Below are 21626 nucleotides of genomic sequence, written 5' to 3' on the forward strand. Positions count from 1 at the left end.
TTATCTTATTTCTCTTGTAATCATTTCTAATTTTAATACCTTATATTTGTATTCAAAGTCTCTCTCGGTAGTTAAATAAACGTTTTATTTTTAACATAAACAAATCCAGTGCTGCGTTTAAAGTGTTTGGGTAACTTAAATTAGCAAACTGTTGCATATTGATCTCTTACAGGGGCAATGGACCGCTAATATCTGAACTGCCCAGGAGAGGGCTCAGGGTGTGATCTGTACGCTGTCTGGCTGTTTGTGAGCAGACCAGGTCAGGAGCTACAGCAACAAAGTATTATAAAGCACCCAAGGTAGCAGGGCAAGTGGTGACACAACCCCTCACTGGTCTGGATTGCACCCCAAAATGTGACAACAGCACAGACAACTAAGTCCTCTGCTAAACATGCAACTCAAACTGAATGAGCCAGAGAATTAATGAGAGCCCTTACCATGATGTTTATTTATGGATGAAAACAACTATGTTAATGCAACAGCATCTTTGTCCCACTGTGATGCCATCCCAATCTCTAGGGACAGAGGACTTCTTATCTCCTCTCAGTCAGCCCTAAGAATGCAGCTTTTTGAGGGTTCTCCTTCAAAGAGGACATCTTTTCTGAGTCAGCCCTGTGCAGAGAACCATGACGGGGAAAGCGAAGATGTACAGCAATAACTGTGCTGCCACTGTGGATGCTGAATGTAGTGACATTACTAATGCTGTCAGTAATTTGTTTAGCACTCAATTTTAGAGTTTATTTAGGTTTATTCTGACACATCATCCATCATCACACACTAGACATAAAAGAAGTTAAAAATAAAGCTCTAATACTGTATCTCTAGTGATGTTATTTCTAACCATAGTTCTTCCCCCCCCCATTCACTTCCACATACTGAAGCAATTTTCTTTTCATACTTAGTCAGTCTACTTGGTAAGGATGAAAAATATTGAATGTAACTGGATCTTTCTAACTAGTTTCATCACCCCCAAAGAGTCACCAGACAACTTTGTGGTGATTGCTAATACTGTAACCCAACTAGCATTAGAAAGTCATAGAAATCAAAGGTAGAAAAACTGCAAGGTCATGTAGTACATCCCTCTGCTAATGCAGGATTTTGTTTCCCAGAATAGATTGTCTAGCCTTTGTCCATTTCACTTTTAACTGTCCTCAGTGATGAGGTTTCTAGCCATTTCCTTGGAAAACTAGTCCACAGTCCAATACCACATAGCCTCTGCTCATAGCACCTTGTGCTGAAATTCCTATCAGAACTCCTAGCCAAGATAGGATTAGATTCCATAGGTGACTGCTAAGGACTATCCAGCAAATAAAGGAAATAAAAGGAAAATAAAGGAAGCAAAGCTGGTGGCACTATGTAAATAGTGAACTAATGAGTTCACTAATAGTGAACATTGAGGCACTGAGCTTCTCAAGGTGTCATCTTTCAAATGAGATGTAAAAGCAAGGTACTAACATTTGAGGTAATTAAAGTTCCTATACTCTTCCACATCAGTAACAGTGTTAACCCCTGGTTCCTGGCCAACCACCAAATCAGATAACCAAATTCTGCTTTCCTAAATATTTCCCTGTACTGTCAATTTGAAAACTTTCCTATCATACAAGGATGAGCTTTTTCCAGGTTTGAGGCCAAAGGAGGCTGCATGCCAGTGAGAAATGACTATGACCACAGGGGTATTAACAGGCCACTTCATCTTGAATAGTCCCACTACAAAAGGTTTTTTTCCTCCTGCTGATAATAGCTCACCTTAATTGATCACTCTCATTATAGTGTGTATGGCAACACCCATTTTTTCATGTTCTATATATATCTTCCTACTGTATTTTCCTCTGCATGCATCCGATGAAGTGGGTTTTAGCCCACGAAAGCTTATGCCCAAATAAATTTGTTAGTCTCTAAGGTGCCACAAGTACTCCTAATTCTTTTTTACCTTAGAATTTGTGTTAACTACTTATGCTAAACAATCTGTTCCATCTTGTACATAGCTGTGACACTCTGAGTACCTTTCCCAGACCTGAAGAAGAGCTCTCCTGTAAGCTAGAAAGCATATCTCTTTCACCAACAGAAGTTGGTCCAATAAAAGACTGACTCAGCTCCAGCAACAGCGCAAACAGTGAGAGATTAAGTAATTCCCAGATGGGATACATCTGTACAGCCTATTAGGATCCTTCAGGATGAAAGTATTCTGTAAAAGAAAGCTTTCTAGCATTCAATAAATATCACTGTCCTTATTTTTTCCGGATAGTTTGCCAAAGTGATTAGTGATTTTCAGTGTCTGTTTTTTTGGGTGCTCAACCTGATACACTTTAACAAGTTCTGGTTTTCAGAAAGTGCTGAGTACTCACAGTCTGAAACTCTGGCTCCATTTAAGGTGTCAAGTTGACTATCCCAAATTCCAGGCACTTAAATCACTAGTTGCTTTGGAAAATTTTGGCCTGCCTCTTTATGCATGGTTCCATTATGTGAATTTAGGTAACTCCATCATAAACAATTCCTCTTTGTTCTTTGTGTTTACACATTCACACACTTCCAGAAAAACTATAGCCCTTACTTCTTGCCCCTGAGAAAGAATTTCCCAGGGGCAGTTACAGTTCTCTCCTCTTTACACATTTTCACTTTCTTTCATTTCTGCATTTATTCCTGTGTGTATTTAAAATCAAGAGTGGTATTCTTGCTTCACTAGACTGCATATAAATTGATGTTGCGATGGGTGCTACAGCTACTGACTTTGCGCTGTTTACTTTCTTCTCTAGATTTTGGCCAATTATGCCGACTTCTTGCATGCTTACATTCCAGCTTTAACCCACCTTTTTATTTCAAAACCAAAAAGAATAAATACATTATTGTTTCCCGTGATTCTACTTGAGGCTACATTTTACAAGAATTTACCAACCTTTAGTTTGGTCAAACTGTTTGGCTAAGATATTATTGCTAACATACAGTTAAAATTCCAAATAATTTCCCTAATAGTCCATTTCAGGCAGCAAAACAGAAGCGTAGTAAAAAATCTGCTTTTCATGTACTTCTAAATGAACTGTGATTCACAAGTTGGAAACTGTCATAATGTGCCAGGATCAGACATTTGTACATAGTAATGGGGTCTTGGTGGGTCACAGTAACCTACCCACCTCAGATTTCAGTTATCAGGGATATCTACAATTCAGATTATACTGGCATGTGCAAGAAAATTAAGTGCTATGCATGTGACTCCGATGTAAAGTTGACTCTGAAGGTAAAAGATCTTCCAAAGTAATTGTGTTTTAGGTGGGGTAGAGTTGAGAGAGAGGTTTGGGGTAAGAGGTGCTGGGCCTTGGATAAATTTTTTCACACAGGCATGAAAGCAGGTTTATTGTAAGAAAACAAAAAAAATCATAACTTGTTTGCACGTAAAACTGAATAGAAGTAGCTAATGTTCTAAGTTGCAGTGTTGGGTAGGGAAGGGCATTAACATCATGAACATCTGACGTAGTAGTAAATGTCAGATACATTCGCCTCACCAAAAGCTAGACAAGCTAACAGCCAAGCTAGCAATTTAAAAAGTTTGCATACGCAATGGCCAAAACATTAATACTTCCTTTCATTCCTCAAAAGACATCCCCTCCCCTGCACACAGTATGCTTTCCCTCTCCTAGCATAGGCATCAGGGCACAAGAAGTGATCATTCACATTGTGCGTGCAGTTGGCGAGTTCTTGTAGTGTTTAAAAGGCCTGATGATGAAGTGGAAAACTACTCTTGGGAAATTAAACTGGTATGATCTATGACAGTCTACACACCTGAAAATATTCAAACCACTCATTATTCAACCCATCTTATATATATACATTCCTTTTATTTTCCCACATGGCTTATAACACAGTCTTAGTATCAGGTAATTTAAAAGTTAACGGTCTGATCCTGCAAGGTGCTGAGCACAGTCTAAGAGGTGCTGAAAACCTTCAACTCTCATTTACTTCACTGGAGCTGGGGGTGCTCATCACCCCCTAGAATCAGGCTTTAAACATTTTGTGAAACTGCATCTTTGAAAGCAGTAGAAATATTGAAGCCTTGATCAAACTAATGAATCTCTCTCAGCTCCACAACTGAAATGTTGGTCTTGAACATAATTCATGATATCTGGGCTCTTGTCATACTGAAAATAAAAAAGTATCATGGCATCCAAGTAAAATTTTCTGCTCAGCTAGGATAAATCCCCACTAATCACAGGTTGCCAAACTGCATTAGCATCCACATAGCAGACCTGTTATTTGAATATACTTTTCCAGTATGGGGAGTGAATGATCTTAATGTCTACTGAATTCTGGGAGGCGCCAATCTGGCCGATGTGATCCACCTGTATTTTGATGAAAGGAAGAAAAAGATACTCCTATTGTACTTCTTCCCTCAGAGAGCATGCAGAGCATTAGAGCAGAGCTAGTTTTTCCAGCTCAGCCATCATTTTCTTCAGTTTCATATCACCGTTTTCAGAACTCCTTGCCAACCTACCCAAAAGGATAAAAAAGGCAAGCAGCTTTAAGAACATGCTCCCACCTATTCAATTCTCTAACTAGCCTCCAGGAAAGGCAGCTGCCCTTCTACCACTGTTACCACTGCTATATAATTAGTTCCACCTGTCTAGAACCAAATAGCCCTGGTCACCTCCTAAACCTAGATCTCCTGCATGACTAAACAGAGCACTGTTTGTGTTCCAGCAACCCAACGCCTGTCTACCCAATTTTATTCAAACTCCTATTAGCGTCAAATCTATCCAGTGCTGCAGTTTTGTTTCGCTTGCCTCAGATTTACTTATCATAAATGCAACTAAACTTACTCCATGTGCTGCATTTACAATGATAAGAAACCTTATGCCTTAAATGGCACTACAACAATAAGAGTATATGCAACTTAAACATGAAAGACTCATATTACATTTCTGGAGATTGTAATATTTGCAATATCTTTGGTTGTGTAAACTGGGATATCTTAAGAAGCCTGAAGCCCCTTAAGTATTGAATAGAGTTCTGTTTCAGGTGGGTAAGTTCGGAGACAATTAATAATCAATTTTGACCCCAACATCTCCCTATCGGCTCTCAAAGCTAATGAGGAGAGAAGAGAAGGAAATTATTAAATGAGTCTAATACAGCCTCCTCAGAGATCCTGAGTTTCTGTGTTAAACAAAATCAATCACTGCCAACTGAAAAGCATGTTAAATACCATATATGAACTTTGTGTCACATAAAGATGCAGTAGAGAATAATACAATTAGGAATAATTATTGCAAAAAGGTACTAGAATTTAATTATCCTAAAGTATGTCTATACCTGGAGATTATGTCAAGGAGCTCTTTAAAAAGTAGGAGGAAAAAATCTAATAGGAATGGAGGAAAAAAGAGAGAAAACCAAGTATCGAAATACCAGATATTAGTGTTGTATTTTCAGTGTTTTTAAAGTAGTCAAAATAATAATACACAGTAGTACAGGGGTTCCCAAACTTGGTTCACAGCTTGTTCAGGGTGAGCCCCTGGTGGTCCGCGAGATGCTTTGTTTACCTGAGCGTCTGCAGGTACAGCCACTCACAGCTTCCAGTGGCCGCGGTTCGCCATTCCTGGCCAATGGGGAACCAATAGCCTCCTGCTATTGAGGCTATTGAACCAATAGCCAATAGCCTCCTGCTATTGAGGCTAGAAGGTGACGTCCCACATCTGCTCACAGTGGAAATTCTTGCACCTTCTTCTGAGACATGTGGTACTGGCCAATGCTGGAGACAGAATAGTGGACTAGGTGGGCCACAGGTCTGACCCTTTATGGTAACTCCCAGGTTCATATCACAGAATCCCTATGTCTCTTTTTGCAACTGGTATTTTAGGACACGATTGTGAGCAGCAAAAATATACCCCAAGTATTTCTACTATTTTGCCCACTTAGAGCAGAGTTCATTGCTGCACAGTATGAATGTCAACTGGGCAGAACATCTGCATTTAAATGATGAATAGCCCTGCATCTGATTAATATACCTGTCCTTACCACACATCACTGAGTGGAGCACCAAGAGAAGAGAGGAAAACATTAATGTAAATCAATGAGAGAGCCATCGTAGCATCTCACATGACTTAGTACTAATCTGTTAAGCATCATGGCTCTGCAAATTTATCCAGATTGGTACTGCACTTGTGGAAGAATTCTAATACAATCATGTGCGTGTATGTGAGTAGGTTTCTCTCTCTCAAGTGAGCACCCGCAAACACACACAGCATTATTTGAGTAAGACTGTACTAGTCAAGATTGCTTTTAGAACAAGAACTAAATTCATTACAATATTGTACATATATATCCAGTCAACCTCTTTCCTCTAATCAATCTCCTATATCCTCCAACTTAAAATGGTGCTGAAGAATGGGTCATACACGGACAAGTTACTCTGTGGACAATCCAAATGGTTATACTGAATTGCCATATATTAAAACAATGCTAATAAACATTTCATTACAGAATTTGATCTAAAAGGAGGGTCTATAGATCTCCAGAATGGTAAAAACAGAAAATTATGAGGCAGATACTAAGTTATATCACCACTACTTCTACATTATAGGTATGAAATTACGCCATAGCCATTACATACAGTTACACCATTGTCTCTTTCAGCAGAGAAGTAATACACATCAACTCAAGCTAGAAATCAGAGAGAACACTGAGGCTCCTTTCAAGCTACATTAGTACTCTACCATATTTAGAGAAGAATGATTGGAAATGAGTACATCAGAGCTCTTCATGCTAGCCAAATATCTAAAAGTAAAGCTTTGTTTTTTATACTTTACTGAGACATAGTGCAGAGTTGTGCCTGTTTATATTTAAGACTGCTTCCAGTTTTCTAGGATCTGAAGCACACACTTTCATTTCTTAGGAAACGACACTAGTTAATATACCAGTAGAAATCAGAACTGACTTTGGTAATCAACTCAGAACTTGTAGAGATTGCTCTTGGTACAAGTGCTTTTGAAGTATAAGAGCCCTTAAATTTCCTATTCTCTTTGCCATATAACTGACATCAGAATTCAGTCCTTCAGAAAATATACAGCATAACAGAATACACGCTAGAATAACATTCAACATAAAACAATGAGTAAATGGTAGTCTAATACCACTACCAGAATGTGTTCTGAATGTATTCTTCTAAATTTGATACAGAAGTCTGTCAGCGGACTTCTGGACACTGCCTCGTGCAAAGTCCTAATTTGAGCATTCTGGGTTGGTCCTTGGCTCAGGCAGCGGTTGCTTAAATCAAATCAAGAAAAATCAGTGTTCAGAAACTTACACAAGTCAAAAACCTTGGCCCACAGGGTTTCCATCTACAGCTCCCTCCCTTGTATTCCAGAAGGTTCTAAGTCTTTTAGAGGCAGACTGGCAGGGAGTTGCTGGCACTGACGTTCCAAGTTCTTTCAACCCATCTCTTCCTGTCTCTCTTTACACTTGTGCCTACCTTCATTCCCTGCAGCAGCTGGGGAGGGGCATGTCTGTCCATAACTGACACTTCTCACAGTTGGGGAGGCTGGTTTTGCTGTTTGCAGGCACAAAGGGTTCTTAACTCTTTCCTGCTGTGTTTGTAGACACCATCACAAAGCCAAAGAGTGCTCCTCTATCAGAGGTTCACATCATAGTAACTAGTGTTTTCTTAACTACTGCTTTTGCTTAGTCTTCATCTTCAGTGCTTTTGTTCTAATTATTAAAGATCTGGGATACAATTCTGCCATTCAGACTCACAAAGCATAGAAGGAACCTTTACTCCACAAGCAGTCCCAGTGAAAACCAATGGGACTATGCACAGAGTATAAAATGGGAGAATCAGGACATTAGTTCACAGCAGATTATCTACTAAATGATATTCTTATTCAAAAAATCTTACCATTAGGGTATCTTCATTCTGGAGTAGGAGACTGTGATGGGGCTTACTCCCATAACCTGTTAAACAAGGGGTTAAGAGCCAAATTAGTGCAGCTGTGATTGATTGAATCCTGATCAGAGGGAGTGGAGCTAGATAAGGATCATTAGGCACCCGGGCCTTATAGGAATCTGAGTGAACTCAGTAGGAGAAAGACTGAAGAGAAGGTGCAGACAGAAACTCACAGAGAACAAGCCAGGCTCCTTCAAGGAGGGAGCCCTGAAATAGGATTACTGAAAGCACTTCAGTGGAGCCCAAGAGGGGAGGAGAGTGTTTAGTTCAGCACATAGGCACCAACTCCGTGGGTACTCTGGGCTGGAGCGCCCATGGAAAAAAAATAGTGGGTGCTCAGCACCCACCAGTCTCAGCTGTTCAGAAGGGCCCCGCCCAAACAGTTGATTGGTGGGGCCACCAATCAGCTATTTGGTAGGTGGGTGGGGTCTGGGGGAGGAAAGAGGCAGAGCAAGGGCGGGGCCTCAGGGGAAGTGGTGGAGGGGTGGTGGAGTACTCCCGGGGAAAAATAAAAGTCAGCGTCTATGGTTCAGCAGAGGAAGCAAAAGTTGGGAGGACCTAGGGAGAACCCAGAGGCCTGAGAACCAAAGGGAGGCTATGTAAACCATAGCTGCAGTGCAGCACCACAAAGGGACTTAGAGATAGGAAGGGACCCAGAGAAACAGCAGCATGTCTGAAGAAGCAGACCGAGCTGCTTAATGGAGGGTCCCTGGGTCAGAATACAGAGTTGAGGGAAAGTATGGGTTCCCACACCAGCCTCTGAGGAAGAGGCATCCAAGCCCAAAGGAAGGAATCTTGAGCCTAAGGTGGGGATGAAGACTGATCTGAAAGGACAAGCTGAGGAATAGCCCAAAGGGTGGGGGTTGGGAGGGGAGGTTTTTTGGTGATGGGATGTTTATGAACTTTCTCTTCAACCTCCTTGTTACCCCAGAAGGGGACCGAACCAGATATGACTTGGCAGCAAACCCAAGCCATGGAAGACCCGGTGAGAGGCAGATGGCCTGCAGGAGGTACCGAAGACAAGGACATCTTGTAGCATCGCACCCTGACATAAAGAGGTGCAATGGGTGGTGAATACATTACACTTCACAGGCAAAAAGTCAAGCAGATGACTCAAGATCAGCTGTGAAGGCCAAATATTCCAATAACACAAGTGTCAAAAAGATGTTTTGTGTGTCCTTAGTGAGAAAGCTGAGTTTGTTTTTAATTTTGGCATTGAGAACTACGTGACTAAGAGAGAACAGAAGTCTCTAATAGACAAAAAACACACACACAAAAATCAATAACTGCAGATGTTCCCTCTGAGTGTAAGAAAAAAATATCCTACCCTATGTTTGGTTGTCACATTCCTAAAACAATGGTACTTTGCTAAAAACCAGAAGGATGTACAGCTCTCTGTGAAGGTTACTTCTCTGAACTGGCCAGCAGAAAGCATTCAATAGCAACTTCCCCAACACTTTTCCTAGAAACTAAATATGCTAGCACCTTTAGAAAATTCTACCTCTGCCTGCCCAGGCAGCAAGAATTGTTTGTGTTCTTGAGATTTAGCCATCTCACCAACTCACAGAACCATTTATTTTTGGTATTAGTTGTCAGCATTAAATATATTCATATGCAGGAGATTATGGACATGAGACAATGCTTGGATTACCTTCATATTTTTCTACTTTAAGGGGAAATTATACTTATGTTGAAACCAGATGGACACTGTCTGTCATAGTGCTGGGGAAGTCTTCTCTCTGTTTTCATGAGACCATGTCTGAATGAGCATTGTAGAAACCGTATTCTCTTTCTTTTATGATAAATTATTTAGAATTTGTTACCTGGTTCTAGCAGGTTATGGATCTACTTGAACCCTGATTCCAAAGCACCTGTGGAAGTTCAATGTCCCTAACTACATGCTGGAAACAAAATAAATGTATCTTAAAAGTGTTTGCAAGTGCAGCACTTAATAAAGGGCATAAAGTTTCCACTTTATACCTTTTAGGATAATCTGTGCTAATTGAATCCATTAGCACTACATAGGAACAGCATTCCAAGAGGAGCTGTGGAGGCAAAAAACCTAACTGGCTTCAAGGCTGAGCTTGATAAGTTTATGGAGGGGATCGTATGATGAGACTGCCTACAATGGCATGTAGCCGATACGTGATTACTAGCAGCAAATATCACCAATGGCCAGTGATGGGACACCAGATGGGGAGGGCTCCAAGTTACTACAGAGAACTCTTTCCCAGATGTCTGGCTGGTGCACCTTTCCCACGATGTCTGGGTCTGATTGATTGCCATATTTGGGGTCGGGAAGGAATTTTCCCACTGGTCAGACTGGCAGAGACCCTGGGGGTTTTCACCTGCCGCTGCTGTATGGGATACGAGTTAACACTAGTGTAAATGGTAGATTTTCTGTAACATGAAGTCTTAAAATCATTATTTGAGGACTTCAGTAACTCAACCAGAGGTTATGGGTTTATTACAGGAGTAGGTGGGTGAGGCTTTGTGGCATGTAACATGCAGGAGATCAGAGTAGGTGATCAAGATGGTCTCTTCTTGCCTTAAAGTCTATGAAATAACAGGAATTGTAAGACAAAGCACAAACTGCAGAGTAATCCATAGCCACAGTAGTCTGCTTGTAGCTTTTGCTTTTAGCTGATGATTTCACTACTTATTTCAAACGTGAGGGATTACAGAATGTACGCACCATCTTTGGTTATCTGAAAATTTCCAACTTCATACAAAGAAAAGGAGTACTTGTGGCACCTTAGAGACTAACCAATTTATTTGAGCATAAGCTTTCGTGAGCTACAGCTCACTTCATCGGATGCATACTGTGGAAAGTGTAGAAGATCTTTTTATACACACAAAGCATGAAAAAATACCTCCTCCCACCCCACTCTCCTGCTGGTAATAGCTTATCTAAAGTGATCACTCTCCTTACAATGTGTATGATAATCAAGTTGGGCCATTTCCAGCACAAATCCAGGTCTCCCCCCCCCACACACACACACACAAACCCACTCTCCTGCTGGTAATAGCTTATCTAAAGTGCCTCCAGCTTTCACCCTGACCACACCACACGATCCATCGTCTACAGCCAAGCTCTGCGATACAACCGCATTTGCTCCAACCCCTCAGACAGAGACAAACACCTACAAGATCTCTGTCAAGCTTTCTTACAACTACAATACCCACCTGCAGAAGTAAAGAAACAGATTGATAGAGCCAGAAGAGTTCCCAGAAGTTACCTACTACAGGACAGGCCTAACAAAGAAAATAACAGAACGCCACTAGCCGTCACCTTCAGCCCCCAACTAAAACCCCTCCAACGCATTATTAAGGATCTACAACCTATCCTAAAGGATGACCCAACACTCTCACAAATCTTGGGAGACAGGCCAGTCCTTGCCTACAGACAGCCCCGCAACCTGAAGCAAATACTCACCAACAACCACATACCACACAACAGAACCACTAACCCAGGAACTTATCCTTGCAACAAAGCCCGTTGCCAATTGTGCCCACATACCTATTCAGGGGACACCATCACAGGGCCTAATAACATCAGCCACACTATCAGAGGCTCGTTCACCTGCACATCCACCAATGTGATATATGCCATCATGTGCCAGCAATGCCCCTCTGCCATGTACATTGGTCAAACTGGACAGTCTCTACGTAAAAGAATAAATGGACACAAATCAGATGTCAAGAATTATAACATTCATAAACCAGTCGGAGAACACTTCAATCTCTCTGGTCACGCAATCACAGACATGAAGGTCGCTATCTTAAAACAAAAAAACTTCAAATCCAGACTCCAGCGAGAAACTGCTGAATTGGAATTCATTTTCAAATTGGATACTATTAATTTAGGCTTAAATAGAGACTGGGAGTGGCTAAGTCATTATGCAAGGTAGCCTGTTTCCTCTTGTTTTTTCCTACCCTCCCCCCCAGATGTTCTGGTTTAACTTGAAGAGTGGTCAGTTTGGATGAGCTATTACCAGCAGGAGAGTGAGTTTGTGTGTGTATGGGGGTGGGGGGGATGTGAGAAAACCTGGATTTGTGCAGGAAATAGCCCAACTTGATTGTCATGCACATTGTGTAAAGAGTTGTCACTTTGGATGGGCTATCACCAGCAGGAGAGTGAATTTGTGGGGGGGGGGTGGAGGGTGAGAAAACCTGGATTTGTGCTGGAAATGACCCACCTGATGATCACTTTAGATAAGCTATTACCAGCAGGACAGTGGGGTGGGAGGAGGTATTGTTTCATATTCTCTGTGTATATATAAAGTCTGCTGCAGTTTCCACGATATGCATCTGATGAAGTGAGCTGTAGCTCACGAAAGCTTATGCTCAAATAAATTGGTTAGTCTCTAAGGTGCCACAAGTACTCCTTTTCTTTTGGCGAATACAGACTAACACGGCTGTTACTCTGAAACTTATCTAAAGTGACCACTCTCCTTACAATGTGTATGATAATCAAGGTGGGCCATTTCCAGCACAAATCCAGGGTTTAACAAGAACGTCGGGGGGGGGGGGTAGGAAAAAACAAGGGGAAATAGGTTAACTTTGCATAATGACTTAGCCACTCCCAGTCTCAACTTTCATGTCTGTAATCACGTGACCAGAGAGATTGAAGTGTTCTCCGACTGGTTTATGAATGTTATAATTCTTGACATCTGATTTGTGTCCATTTATTCTTTTACGTAGAGACTGTCCAGTTTGACCAATGTACAGCCCCCCAACCTGAAGCAAATACTCACCAGCAACCACATACCACACAACAGAACCACTAACCCAGGAACCCATCCTTGCAACAAAGCCCGTTGCCAACTGTACCCACATATCTATTCAGGGGACACCATCACTGGGCCTAATAACATCAGCCACACTATCAGAGGCTCGTTCACCTGCACATACACTAATGCGATATATGCCATCATGTGCCAGCAATGCCCCTCTGCCATGTACATTGGTCAAACTGGACAGTCTCTACGTAAAAGAATAAATGGACACAAATCAGATGTCAAGAATTATAACATTCATAAACCAGTCGGAGAACACTTCAATCTCTCTGGTCACGTGATTACAGACATGAAAGTTGCTATATTACAACAAAAAAACTTCAAATCCAGACCTCCAGGGAGAAACTGTTGAATTGGAATTCATTTGCAAATTGGATACAATTAACTTAGGCTTGAATAGAGACTGGGAGTGGCTAAGTCATTATGCAAGGTAACCTATTTCCCCTTGTTTTTCCCCCCCCCACCCCCACCCCCCCCGATGTTCTTGTTAAACCCTGGATTTTTGCTGGAAATGGCCCACCTTGATTATCATACACATTGTAAGGAGAGTGGTCACTTTAGATAAGCTATTAACAGCAGGAGAGTGGGGTGGGAGGAGGTATTTTTTCATGCTTTTTGTGTGTATATAACAAGATCTTCTACACTTTCCACAGTATGCATCTGATGAAGTGAGCTGTAGCTCACGAAAGCTTATGCTCAAATAAATTGGTTAGTCTCTAAGGTGCCACAAGTCCTCCTTTTCTTTTTGTGAATACAGACTAACACGGCTATTACTCTGAAACCTGCAACTTCATACAGTAATCAGGTGGAGAGATTATTGTGCTACTCTGTATGTCTCACCAAAGCCACTCATAATATAGGATGACAGAAGAGAGAGTACGGAGCCAGAGCCATCAATCCTGTGAAAGGAAGTGGTGTGTGCTATTATGAAAATGAAGACTGGGAAATCACCGGGAGTAGATAACATGCCTGCAGAATTGTTAAAAGGGATTGGCAATCGCAAAACTGAAATTATGTGGAAAAACTGTAGTGATATATATATATATATGACTAAAAAATGGCTGGAGGACTGGACGAAGAAAATTTTTCTGCCTTTCTCAAAGAAGGCAGACATGACAGTTGTAGTAACTATCATACCATCACCCTGGTATTGCATGCGAGGAAAGTTCTTCTCTGCATAATTCAGAATAGCATGAAACAAACGAAAGAAGCAGAGCTACCACCGCAACAATCTGTTTTCAATGCACATGTGACCAAATGGCAAATATTAGTCACATCACTGGAAAAATGCAGAGAGTACAATCATCCACTGATCACATGTCATCCATGGCCATCTTTGGAAGATATTGGCAGATATGGGTAGTCCAAAGCATTCCGAATTGGCAGATATGGGGTGTCCAAAGCATGAACTCATTGCAAGTCTCTTCCACCAACATCAGCCATGGTGCAAACAGTAGCAGCTGACAGTCAGTGGTTTTCCACCGGGCAGTCTATGAGACAAGAGTGTATTTTGTTGCAAGCCTCTAACACATACACAGAATTTATGATGAAAAAAGGCTTGGAAGGTTTTGACAAAGTAGAACAAGCTTGGATTTCCATTGGTGGACACCTAACCAACGTCACAAATGCTGATAATATGACATGTTTTGTAACAACTATAATGCAAATTTTGGAGTCTGTAAAAAACAGTTAGTGAGGAATATGGACTATTCCTGAATGTGATGAGAACAAAATGCACATACGTTGACTCAGATAACAAAAACAGCATGCAAGCAGAAATCATAATTAACAGACAAGCTAGAGAGGCAGCAGATTAATTTAATTATCTGGGATCACATATAGCTAATCAATGAAGTTGTGTCAAAAAATTAGAAAAGACAAGGGATAGCTTGCTCAGGTATTGCCTCCCTTAAGAAAGTGTGGAAAAACCATTCTGTCTCAAAAGGGGTGTCAAGGTTCCTCCCCCACTCTGAACTCTAGGGTACAGATGTGGGGACCTGCATGAAAAACCTCCTAAGCTTATCTTTACCAGCTTAGGTCAAAACTTCCCCAAGGTACAAAATATTACCCCCGTTATCCTTGGAATGGCCGCTACCACCACCAAACTAATACTGGTTACTGGGGAAGAGCTGTTTGGACGCGTCCTTCCCCCCAAAATACTTCCCAAAACCTTGCACCCCACTTCCTGGACAAGGTTTGGTAAAAAGCCTCACCAATTTGTCTAGGTGACTACAGACCCAGACCCTTGGATCTTAAGAACAATGAACAATCCTCCCAACACTTGCACCCCCCCTTTCCTGGGAAATGTTGGATAAAAAGCCTCACCAATTTGCATAGGTGACCACAAACCCAAACCCTTGGATCTGAGAACAATGAAAAAGCATTCAGTGTTTTACAAGAAGACTTTTAATAAAAAATAGAAGTAAATAGAAATAAAGAAATCCCCCCTGTAAAATCAGGATGGTATATATCTTACAGGGTAATTAGATTCAAAAACATAGAGAACCCCTCTAGGCAAAACCTTAAGTTACAAAAAAGATACACAGACAGAAATAGTTATTCTATTCAGCACAATTCTTTTCTCAGCCATTTAAAGAAATCATAATCTAACACATACCTAGCTAGATTACTTACTAAAAGTTCTAAGACTCCATTCCTGTTCTGTCCCCGGCCAAGACGACTACAGACAGACCCAGACCCTTTGTTTCTCTCCCTCCTCCCAGCTTTTGAAAGTATCTTGTCTCCTCATTGGTCATTTTGGTCAGGTGCCAGCGAGGTTACCTTTAGCTTCTTAACCCTTTACAGGTGAGAGGAGCTTTCCCCTGGCCAGGAGGGATTTCAAAGGGGTTTACCCTTCCCTTTATATTTATGACAAGGGGCAACTAGTGAAAAGCCTAATTTTTCTTCCATACAGATTTATGGATGTGAATAAAGTTAATGCTGCTAACAAGAAGAAAGTTGAAGCTTTTGCAATGTGCTTCTGGCAAAGATTCTTGCATATCTCATGGACAGAAAAAAAAGATGAATGCCTATGTTAGAAAAAAAATATTGGAGAGAAGCAGACCCTGATGTCAAAAATCAATAGAAGCAAACTCATGTACTTTGGTCACTTTAAGCACAGGAAATAACCTTCAGAATGTTATTATGGAAAGAATGGTGGAGGGTCATCGTAGTAAGGACTGATCAGTGAGGAGAGAAATGGATGGTGCAGCAAATCACTGGAAGGTCAGATGCTGAGTGCTTGAAGACAGCAATGGATCATGAAGGCTTCTGAACATTCTGCTGATATAATTGCTATGCAGACATAGAATCATAGAATATCAGGGTTGGAAGGGACTTCAGGAGGTCATCTAGTCCAAACCCCTGCTCAAAGCAGGACCAATCCCCAATTTGTGCCCCAGATCCCTAAATGGCCCCCTCAAGGATTGAACTCACAACCCTGGGTTTAGCAGGCCAATGCTCAAACCACTGAGCTATCCCTCCCCTGAAATAGATTTATTTACAATAATCTACTCTCTTTAGTTGCATAAAGATGATTACCAAGGATGTTGGCAGCAAAACCAGGAGTCATACTAACCCCTCCCACCCATTCCACAGATAACTGGAGACATTTTTCTTTTCATCATATAAAAATGAGATGGGACCTCCCCCAGACTGAATGTGGAGCCCAGTTAACATATGACCTCCTTAATTGCTTAGCGAAATTTGTGAGTGCATTTGGTTTGTACATGCAAAATCCATATTTGCCCTCACAAAACCTACCTTCTTACTATCACACTGGGTATTTGCACATAATGTTGAATTACCCAATTTGCTAACAAACGGGCTTGCAAAATTTGCCCGAATAGATAAGGTGGCCCACTAAAAATTCATCCCTTAGGTACCCAATGAAACAATATTATGTTACTGCAAACAGGGAGGAAGAAAATTATTGGAGATGGAGTCCCACAATCCATGATGGAGATAGCAGAGAAAATGAACTGATCTACCGAGTACCAACAGTAGTGAAAGCAAACTATGGATGAAGTGAGCTGTAGCTCATCAAAGCTTATGCTCAAATAAATTTGTTAGTCTCTAAGGTGCCACAAGTACTCCTGTTCTTTTTGCGAATACAGAATAACACGGCTGCTACTCTGAAACATGGAAATAGAATGTATATGATGTTCTATGCTTAGCTCTGTGGGTAGGTACTGAAATCCCCATTTGAGCTGTCTTCTTTGACAGTCAATGGGTGAGATCAAATTCTTATGTAATGGCATGCAATATTTTTATTTAAGGACTCAAGCTGGTATGTGAGTCATTTTTCAAAGGCAATCTTTATTGTATCCATATAGAAGCATCTTCTTTTGTTCTTGTTAGAGTCTAGATCAAAATATGCCATTTTATGTCAACTATTTTTAACATATACTTAACATCATATTTTATTTCTTCTAATTGCAATATGAATGCTTTCTAATAAGGTTACCTCAGCAAGCTTACAATGAAGACTGCACCACTGCTAATGTTTTACTTAGCTGTAACATAGCAGTTCATTTCCTTCACAAAATGATTTCAAAGTGAAACTTTATTTTCATACCTCCCTCTACATCAGCATTTTTGCAGGCTGCAGGCTCTACTCAGCCACTGCATCCACAGTGAATCATATATAATGATCATTTTAATGAAAGAAGAAATACTATGCATGTAAAGTACATACATATTTTCTTTTCCAATAACATCACTAACGCTTTTTTCAAGAACACTAACTTTCATGCAGGAGTGGTCACTTTAGCCTCAGTGGTATTAAACCTTTGACTCTAGATTATAGTAAATGCATTTTTGGTTTCACACAGAACTTAAACAAACAAACGAACAAAAATCCCACTCTAGAGAGCTCATGGGTTTCAGCATCATTCAAATTAAAATACAGATTATATTAGTCCAATGCTATTAACATCTCACCTGCATTACCAAACTAAATCAGAAATGAAGATGCTAAAGAAGAAAAATACCACTGATTCATTGTCCTTTGGGGAAAATATACTATTAATGAGTAATTCTTGGTTTTGAGGATTTCATATCGTATCACCACAAAACTAACCGATTAGTAGGTTAGCTCACAGATACAATAATGTCAGATACACATAACCTTTTTTGTTTGAATATACAATTAAACGTGATGACTTTTGTGCTGGTAGATACTGATTGAATGGATCTTTGCCTCTTACCATCCACGCAGGCTGGCCTTGCTCTTGTTGTACCGGCAATCTGTCCTTTTTTACATGCACAGCGAGCTGTTTGTCGGGCTATAGTCCTTCGGGGCTGACTGCTATCTCTGTCCAAAGTAACAATCTCACATGTACCTGCAGCCAGTTGACCTGGAAAAAGAACCAGCAACAGGTACCAGAGTCACTGAATGCACTACAGGCAATCTATTACAGCTGAATAGAGTCATGGCCCAATGTCATGACAGACATTCCACAACAAATGGGAAGCCTGCGGATGAATATAATAAAACGGAGATGCCATACAATTTTTCTTTGTGGTGAACATGTGAAAACCTCGCAAACTGGTTTGGTCAGAAAATGGTGATTTTTCTATAGAAGCAGGAAAGCTAGGGTCAAACAGATTACTTTTATGTTAGTTGGCGTAAAGGAACAATCCATTTTTGCAGCAATGAAATTAAATGTGGCACTGTCTATACATGTGTTGAAAACAAATGTTTGAAAATGTTTGAAAATATCAAAGGCAAATTTCAGAAAATATCTGCAAACAGTGCCCTTTCCATGAATGTAAATCTTAATTACAGGATTTTTCTTTGAAAATCTAGTTTTATAACAAAGCATTTAAAAGTTTGAGCAGATTTTTCAATCCCTTAATTTAGCTTCCATCCCATCACAATAAAATACAAAAGCACTTACATACATATTTCCGATTAGATATTAGCCTGTGATCATTTTATGTACTAATCATGCCATCAAATTGCAAACCATATCAAGATGACATTATTTAATGGCCAAGCTTATATATGTATAAGTTCCCCTGACCTATGTTGTTTTCTCCAGAAATATTAAGAAAACCCATCCAGTTTGATTCTGGATTTCATACCTGCTCTATGATAGATACAGAAAGTAATAGAAAAAATGTTTTTTGGTGGAAGTTGTGCATCCTGAAAGTTTGAAATGTCACATTCCTTTTGAAGATGTTTTTAACATGACACTAGTAAAGGCAAATGTTAACTTTTGCAAGCAAGACAGATACATTACAGATAATACAGTGGTTAATAAGTTTGAAAAACAGACTATCACTTTTCACTGGGTAGATCTGTTATTTATCTCTTCTAGATTTTATGTTACAGTGCAAGATAGCACTTTTATTTGGTCTTGTACTTGCATGCAATCAATTACAACCATTTATGTGAACATGTGCAAAAATGTGCCTGAAATTCATAAGCTAACTACATCTAGTTCTCAGAATACTTGAGATGGAATAAATGCCAATCCGGAGATGACAAACCGGGCTGTGCAATTTCAACAATATTTCTAGTAAATGGTTTCAGGCCTATTGAAAACCTTAATGTTTCTTGTCAGGTGGGTCTTATAATGTAAGGTGCACATTTGAACAAGCAGTTAAAGACTGTGATATCTGATCTTTTACTACCACAGTTCCATAAAAATAAACCCTCTTATTTCACAAAAAGCTACCTAAAAACAACGATAAATTCAAATGAAGTGAAGTCTAAATGATTAAAATAATATTGCCATTAGCAATTAGATGTAATACAATTTTTACCTTGTAGATTATTGCCCTTTTCTCGGCTTATGTTTCATGTTGCCCTGGGAAATGTGAATAAGATTTCTGGAATTGTCAGAGGAGCAAAATATTGATGGGTCTCATCCAGCCACTGGGATTGATTCACCAATGAGTTGCTCTAATTATATGTTGGTGAAATTCCATGATATCAGTGAATTATACCAGGGTAAAACTGGAATAACACAATGATGAATCAGGAGCATAGCATTCTACAGACTACTACACATATTTACATATCTATATTAATCTGTTTAAAGGTTTTCCAAAACACCCATCACCATGTTATCTAGTGCCTCATAGTTAAATTAGATTTGCACAGTGAGATTTTTATAGAACTTCATGAACCTTCTTCTCTTCTGCATTCCCTGTTTAAGATGTGTTTATCTTAAGCAGGGACTATTTATTTTTAATTATTTTATTTGTTTGCTTCATTTCTCCTTTCTCTCTCCCATTAATCTGGTTACGGTGGGGAAGCTTTTCAAAGAGGAGGGCTTTGCAGCTTGCCCAGCCTCTGTATTTGCCTGATCTCCCTTAGAAAATTATTCCAAAGTTGACACCCCTTAAACTGAAGGAGAAAGAAAGAAAGAAAGAAAGAAAGAAAGAAAGAAAGAAAGAAAGAAAGAAAGAAAGAAAGAAAGAAAGAAAGAAAGAAAGAAGGTTTCTCCACATCTGTCATACATCTTGTCCTGCGCTTTGGGAGCTGCATTTTCCCCAAAAAATGTAAATACATTAATGAGTCATGTGTGGAGATGCAGTCATTGATGTGACTAGTTCTTGACCCTTGATGAATTTAAATATCATGACGGAGACCTTAGAATGGTAACAGAAATAGAATGGAAACCAGTGGAGGGATAGAAGCACAGAGATGATGAGCTCACAGCGGCCTTTCCCACTCAGGAGGTGGGCTGCTGTATTCTAGACAAGCTGGAGTTTTTCCATGCTTGCCACCATCAGTCCAAAATGCAGTAACAGTAATCCAGCCTGGGGGATGACAGTATGAATCACTGTGGCCAAAACCTCATACGGAAGGAAAGGGACAAGTTTGCTACCAAGGTGCAGATGGCTACCTGTTTTTCTAGACTAAGCACAGAGTATGATAAATAGGGGTACTTGCCTTCAAAAAGCCAGCTCATTAATTGAATCAATTCTCCCTTTGGACCCATTTCTGAGCTAGAAATGCACAGATATCAAAATCCAAAACTGATAAAACTCTAAAAAATGGCAGTACTTCTGTAATTATTATTTTAAATTTGGGGCCACATAAATACCCACAACTTTCTTTAGGCAATGGGAATTGTGGGTACTCAACACCTTTTTTTTAAAAGGAGAAAAATAATATTTATCGTTCAGTTCTGTAACTGTTCCGTGTGTGAGAATCCTATCAAGGTCAATGACAGTTTCGTGAATACATGCTGTATAGCAGGGAGGGAAAATGAGGCTCCAGGTGAAACGATCAAATCCTAAAATGCATCTTACAATAGAGTCTATATTCTTGAAAAAATAAAATTAAAGGCCAGTTTGCTAATGAAACAAAGATTTCTTCCCAGGTTATTTTTAGGCATACTGGTTTGCAATCTCATCAAGACAGAAATGTATTCCAAAGAACCTTGAAATTTAAACTGCATGTCATATCAGAAAGAGACCACTTTTTGTAAGATGTTTGATGCCCTTCATACCACATCCCCAACATGCAGTATAGTAATTACTCCTGAAGGAGGGTCTGCATGATGATCTATTTAATGTTAGTTCTCTGTAGGAAATAACATTTCTGTTCTCTGCCACAGAATAAAATAATCTATTTAAAAGAAAGTCTGCTGTGATTATAACAAATGTGATACAGTTATGAATTTCTCTCTTACACACACTGAAAAGCAGAAGACTTCATTTTTCCTTAACACAGAAATTCAGATGGAGACAACATGTTCTCCATCTTCTAATACAATACAAACAGAATCTGATCTAAAGGGATGGTTTTGCTAAGGGTTTTAGCTTCCATATTCATCCAGGAACTTTAATTCTGAATTGCACATGCAGGCTTATATTGTAGTTTCACTGAATAATTTTCCATGCACCACCAATTTGATGCCTAGCAACACAAGCTCTTTTTAGTT

General features: G+C 40.0%; 1 protein-coding gene across 15 annotated transcripts in view; it reads right to left on the reverse strand.

Moving 5' to 3' along the window:
- The window catches only part of TAFA5 (TAFA chemokine like family member 5), a gene marked incomplete at its 3' end in the record, with an annotated part of 615005 nt that overhangs the window by 273301 nt on the left and 320078 nt on the right, over positions 1–21626 (reverse strand). For all 15 annotated transcript variants that reach the window (XR_014709320.1, XR_014709321.1, XR_014709322.1 and 12 more), the window contains exon 2: positions 17931–18080. Coding sequence is in view for 4 of the 15 variants with exons in the window: in XM_084612555.1 (XP_084468681.1) it covers positions 17931–18080 (150 nt within the window). The remainder of the gene's footprint in view (positions 1–17930; positions 18081–21626) is intronic.

The sequence above is a fragment of the Lepidochelys olivacea genome, assembly GCF_965140295.1.
Source record: "Lepidochelys olivacea isolate rLepOli2 genome assembly, chromosome: 1".
Classification (NCBI taxonomy): Eukaryota; Metazoa; Chordata; order Testudines; family Cheloniidae; genus Lepidochelys; species Lepidochelys olivacea.